The 6,256-nt window shown below is 45.3% G+C and overlaps 1 protein-coding gene across 1 annotated transcript; it reads right to left on the bottom strand.

Moving 5' to 3' along the window:
- Positions 1–339: 339 nt before the first annotated feature.
- LOC138292907 (CMRF35-like molecule 9) lies at positions 340–3,016 on the bottom strand. Its single transcript, XM_069231780.1, has one exon. It carries the CDS (start codon positions 2,796–2,798, stop codon positions 1,737–1,739), a length of 1,062 nt encoding a protein of 353 aa, XP_069087881.1. The 5' UTR covers positions 2,799–3,016; the 3' UTR covers positions 340–1,736.
- Positions 3,017–6,256: the final 3,240 nt, after the last annotated feature.

Here is a 6,256-nt window from a genome sequence, read left to right as displayed (position 1 = left end):
CAGCAGTGGGCATGGCGGACACTAGAAGGTTAAAATTTACTATTCTAACTCCAGTCCTAGAATATTTGGGGAAAGTGCAACTGTCCACCAAATATTTTAGCATGTTTTTTACTATTGCAACTCCAGTCCTGGAATATTTTGGGGAAAGTGATACATTCCCCAAGTATTTTTAGAAATGGTTGAAAAGTAGTAAATTTGAATTGGAGAAACGTGTGAAGGTCATTTACAGGTGTTTCATTTTGTTGTGTATTGCAACAAAATTGGCACCCTACAGAAAAAGAAACAAGATATACATGTTAAAAGACTAAGCAGCAACCTGTCAGAAGATAAAGGCTGATATATGACAAGACAAAAAACATTTAAACGTTTATTTAAACTAGGACTACCTCTCTTGCAAGATAACCTGCGAGAGGTTTAGATCCGATTCATCAGAGGAAATACAGTTGTTATCTAAGGGTGAGCACCCGAGATTTTAAAATACATTTTGTACCAAATAAGAAGGAGCGTGCGCACTCTGGAGCTGACCCACTAGCGCTGCACAATAAGGAGCAAACACCGTTAGCAGGGGCGTACACAACAGTGGGAATGTGGAACCACTCGTCACACTCAAAGACACATTAAAATTACCAAAATCTTTATGCTGCATAATTGAATTCTCAATGTAAATTAAAAATAGAAATTAAAATTCACAATCGAGAGGAAAGATGTTGAAAGAAATTAAAACGCTTTCACTATAAGGTTTTACTTACACAAAATGAGTAACCACAAGCCCCCCAATTCTTAAATTTGCCAGTCATCGAACAATAAGCACAAAGAAATCAAATTCAAATGGCAATTTAAATAGAGTTTATAACAAAACAATAAAAACTTACTTTAGCTAAATAACCAGAAGTATAACGAAAGAGAGTGTTCCAATGTTTGGATGTTTTAATGGTCTTTGATCTTTTAATGCGACATTGCTTATTTTTGCTGCTGTTATTGGTATATAAAAGAGTTAATGTATTATTTTAGCTTCCGTGCCTTGCCATCAGATCTGCAGCCTTACTATGCCTTTGGTGGAGGCCATGGACTCTTCACTGGAAAAAAATGCACGAAAGGAGGAATTAAACCTTTACAACTTGGAGGCTTTTCTTTTAACACCCAACTCTGTCGGCCCAAATTCTAAAACATTTGATAAATGCTTCTTGCGCAAGAAATGCAGGGCCCACTGAGCTGATAACAGCGAACACTACTTTTAAATTTATTGTATTAGAAGTGCATGTTACATTTATTAACTTGAATAGTACTGCACCTCATGGGGAGGCTCTTAAGCAGAAATGTACATATTTATTAAACGCTTAGTGATGTCCCACCATGATGTACATGGAGTTTATACACTTCGAATACTATCAACTGGGACAGAGTAATTGATAATAATACACTTTGTATTATTCCTCCTACGTCAGAAGCGCTATACAGTTATTTTCTGACAAGCTTTTCTGATATACAGATAGCCAGGCATCTCAATTGCAGATATTAATGTTAGAAGTTGTCACGATTATCATCAACACTTTCACAAAACAAAGCTGCTCTAAGTCATTACTGTTGAGTATGTGAAATCTTCAAAGTTGCCGCCTGGATCATCAATTCTTTTAGTGCCTAGACGGGCTCCTACCCCACGGTAAGGTGGGTGGCAGTTCAGACTTTTGAATGCAGGGGTTGGAGAATACTAGATATGACAGTTGTTGAAGCAACTACTAAAGTGGAGTATAATTCCGGGCAGACGGAGCCCCCACTTTTGTGTAGATTTTGTTCTCCATCATGCCCTGTGGATGCAGATTGGCAAAACTAGTACCCATGCCCACCTGAGTTCCCCTTCCTTCCATTGGTGGCATTAGTAAAGAGTACCCTGGATCTCCATCTGGGATGCATGGTCCATGCTCTTCTCTGGATGCAGTGACTGGCATCTGCCCCATGCTGCAGTTGGTAGGAGCGTTGGCTTCTGAATACAAACTAAAGATCTCCTCGTAGCAGTGGTCAGGGATTACAGGAGGTGCAACATGTTCAATCTCTGAATAAGCTGGTGCCTCTGCTGAGAGATAGAGTGGGTTTTTTATCATGGCCGCTGAACAGCCTTTAGCTAAACTAAAGCCTAAATCCTTAGGAGCATCCTCTAATTTCCTTCTGTTCCGTAACATAATCCACACAATTACGGCAGCAAGTAAAAGTGAAGCAAACACACCAGCAGCCACTAGGGAAGGGAGAAGCACTTTTGGAGCAGGAGAGCTTACAGGGACTTCACTGACATCTGCAGCAGGGTCAGTGAGGACAAATTCAGCAGGACAACTTCTTGCAAAACACAATGCTGTGATGACTGAGGGAGAAGAGGATGATGGACGACCCATTCCTATGGTGGACATCGTCGTAGGCTGGTCAAAGCTAGGGTTAGAAGTTGAAAAAGTCAGTGTAATTCTATACATTGCATGAGCACCAGATTTCTCTGTCCCACACAAGTACAGTCCTGAGTCTTCCTTTCGAAGACCTGTCATGGTCAGTGTGACTGTGTTAGTACTGCGATTGGTTTTGATGGAAAATCTGTCCTTTGTCACCTTCTGTGATCCGCTACTCCATACAATGAAGGAACACCTGCGAGACTTAGTAGTTTTGCACCAGTAATGTTGGCGCCTTCCAAGATTTTGGGGATATTTACAGTGTACAATCAGTGTCCCTCCCAAGAATCCATGTATATCTTCAATCCTAACTTGAGCAGCCCAATAAACTCCTGGGAAGAGGAGCAGCACCCAGGCAGTTTTAATCATCACTGTGCCGTCTTAGACAGCTGTACACTCCCCTTCTCTGATGTCTTTTAGGTGGTTTCTTCTCTCTAAGTCTCTCCAGTCAGCCGGGAGGTTTCACATCTTATCTGTCCAGGTTCTTCTTCAGTTCCATCTCCTGATCTCAACAGCAGCACCTTCTCTGAGTGTCTGCAATGTGTGGACTGAGGCCACTGGTTCTTGTAGCTCCCTGCCGATCTCTCTCCAGCTCAGTACCAGTCTCATTCTTTGAGGCAGCTCCTCACTTCCTTCTTCTTCTCCACCCTCTCTGAGAACCACTTCCCCTGAACTATTTGGTAATAATGTATGATGAAAACCTACCACTTCCTGATCAGCACAAGTCTTGTAAGCTGATGTATTAGGCAATGTAAATCCTTTCTCTTTCTGGAAACAATGCGGTTGTGGTGGTCAGGCATGTGCCACTGATGAGGCAGATTATGAAGGACAACTTCTGAGGAAGTCATTTATTCATACCTTGGTGATGAATAAGCTCAATAGAATAACGCCAGAGTTAACACTAATGTGACATAGTGATGTTTTATTTAACAAGGTCACAGGCTCATTTATTAGTCTATGCCCGGTTGAACACACACACTCGTTATAGGGTAATTGTTGCCATGCACAGTCCCATAAAGACTGCCAGTTCCAGGCAAAGCCTAGGATGTGGTATCACATGAAGCACAGCGTTTTGCATGGTTGATAAAACCTCCATGCCCTGCGGTCAACAGTAATGTTTGCACTGACTGATGTAATCTCACTACCAAGCTGTGAAATCCCTCACACCACCTTCACCAGCCTCATCAATTGGTTGCAGTATCTAATATTGCAAGAGGAATAGCGAGTAGCCACAATATTGTGAAACAAATATTGGAAACCAAAATATTGAGAAAGAAAATGTATAGAGGAAAGTATAGATGTACTACTAACTGCACATCTACACACCTTGAAAACATATATTTATTTATAGCTATATGTATATTTACTAAAGCAAAAACTGCTGAACTGAATTACAGCAAATTTGGAAAGGAAGCTAGATCTTGATCGGCAGATTGTGCTTTTTGTGATTTAGTGAAAATCTGTTTGAGAAATTAAGGTCTGAATATATTTGTATATCTGCATGGTTGCATTCATGAGAGGTTCGCAAGAGTCTTGCAAGACCGCCAATTTAAAAATAGAGTATTCTGATTGGCCCAGGGAGCTTTTATTCCCTTGGGCCATCTTGCTCCCGTGGGAATCAGACTCTAGGCTGAGGGAGCACTCTGATTGGCTGCCAGTAACATAAGATAAATGCTGCTGGCAGCCACTACAGGACTCAGAGATTTAGTCCACTGTCCTAACATTTTAAAAAAAGTGATTTAAAGAGGCAGGGTAGGGATACCCTGGCCCCTAGGCCTCATGGGGGACACAGAGAGACCCCTCAGGGCCAAATGATAAAAAAACAAAATGGCTAATACCACTTTAATATTGTCAACAGGGTCCCATCCCCTGCTTATTTAGAGCCCCAGGTGTATTTAAGGGGAAGGGCCATGCAGTCCCTCTCTCAGAGCCCCAGGGTCCCAAATTTCCAGTGGTTCAGAGCATTAAGGTATCCCTCCTCAAGCCGTTTTCAGCCCCAAGGACCCCATCTCCCAGGGCCCAATGTATTTTTAAAAGGGGCATGTGGACACCCACCCGAGCTGTTTTCTGCCCTGTGGATCCCATCCCAGGGGTCTAAAGTTTTTTAAAGAGATGTGGCCACATGGCCCACCTCTGCAAGCCTTATAAAGGACCTAGGGGCCCCATCTCCTAGGGCCATAACTTAACTTTAAACGGAGGGGGCCACACAGCCTCTTTCCCTGAACAGTTAGTTGCCCAAGGGCTATCTCATTTGCTGTGTCCCGGGGAGCCCACCCACAGGACACAATCATTTCCCTACCCCCACTACAGCAGGTATGGAAATGTGTTTGTTCCAATGTGGTAGGAGCATTCTCAAATCTTCTGCCAAACAGAAGAAAACACACAGCTTTAAAAATGCTCCTGAGCTCTGGGAGCAGATTTGAGCTCTGTTCCCCAGCCCACACCAAAGGAGGCAAAGAAAAATAACAAAATATTGTTCCTGTCTAGAGGGAGCACCATAAGTAGCTACTCACTCCGGGTGGGAGCAATTCCGGGTCCTGCACCATGTGGGGAGCAGCCTGGGGCCATGGAGGCCTTGTGGCTCTGCCCGCTGCCCCCAACGTGTGCTTAGTGGGTGCCCTGGGTGTGCACCAGAGCACCCACCTTTAAATGATGCAGGGCCTGGGGGATGGAGTCCTCAGGGCAAAAATAGACTCAGTGGGGGTGGCCACGCAGCCCCCCTCTGCTTTAAAAAAAGCACACAGGCCCAGGAGATGGGTGCCCTATGGCCTAATAAGACTCCAGGAGGTGGGGTCATGTGGCCACTTCCCAATTTATATTATCTTTGACCCTAGGAGATGGGGCCCCCAGGGCCTAATAAGGCTCGGGAGGGGGCATCTTGGGCCCTCCCCTTTTAAACCCTTTGCTCACCATGGACGTAAAGGTTACGTGCATGGCTGCACCTGTGAGGCTCCATGGACGTAACCATTACGTCCATTTACCAGCCCTCGGGAGAAGCACTAGCGCACCACACAAGGGCCGCCAGCCCCCAAGGTCAGGGATGGAAGGGGAATCGCTTCCCCTTCCAAGGGGGGCAGAATCCACTTAGCACTAGGGATCATGTGTGTGTGTGCTTTGTGTGGGGGGGTGGCCCCTTGGGCAAGGGGCGCCCCCCAAAGGAGGCAATGTAATATAGGCCATTTCTGCCCCACTTGGGGGCAGATTGGCCTACGTTTTGTAGTCCCTTCTGCCCCGAAACCATGAAGATGCCAGGGAATGTTTTTCTTTATTTTGTTTTTATTTTTGTGTTGGGGGCCCCCCCTTGGGCAAGGGTCACCCCCAAGGGGCCAAAAGCACTACTGGGCAGTTCTGCCCCCCTTGGGGGCAGATTGGCCTATTTGTTTTAGACCCATCTGCCCCCAAGGGGGGCAGAATCCACTTAGCGCCAGGAATCATGTGTGTGTGTGTGTGCTTTGTGTGGGGGGGGTAGCCCCTTGGGCAAGGGTCACCACCCAAAGGGGGCAAAGTAATCTAGGCCATTTCTGCCGCCCTTGGGGGAAGATTGTCCTATTTTTTGTAGGCCCTTCTGCCCCGAAACCATGAAGACACCAGGGATTTATTTTTCTTTATTTTGTTTTTAATTTTGTGTTGGGGGCGCCCCCTTGGACAAAGGTCACCCCCAAGGGGCCAAAAGCACTACTGGGCAGTTCTGCCCCCCTTGGTGGCAGATCGGCCATTTTTTGTAGGCCCTTCTGCCCTGAAACCATGAAGACGCCAGGGATTTTTTTTTCTTTATTTTGTTTTTCATTTTGTGTTGGGCAGCGCCCCCTTGGGCAAGGGTCACCCCC

This window comes from Pleurodeles waltl, chromosome 4_2, assembly GCF_031143425.1.
Source record: "Pleurodeles waltl isolate 20211129_DDA chromosome 4_2, aPleWal1.hap1.20221129, whole genome shotgun sequence".
Taxonomy (NCBI): domain Eukaryota; kingdom Metazoa; phylum Chordata; class Amphibia; order Caudata; family Salamandridae; genus Pleurodeles; species Pleurodeles waltl.
Note: the sequence above shows the minus strand (reverse complement) of the source record. Positions and strands in the feature narration are given on the sequence as shown.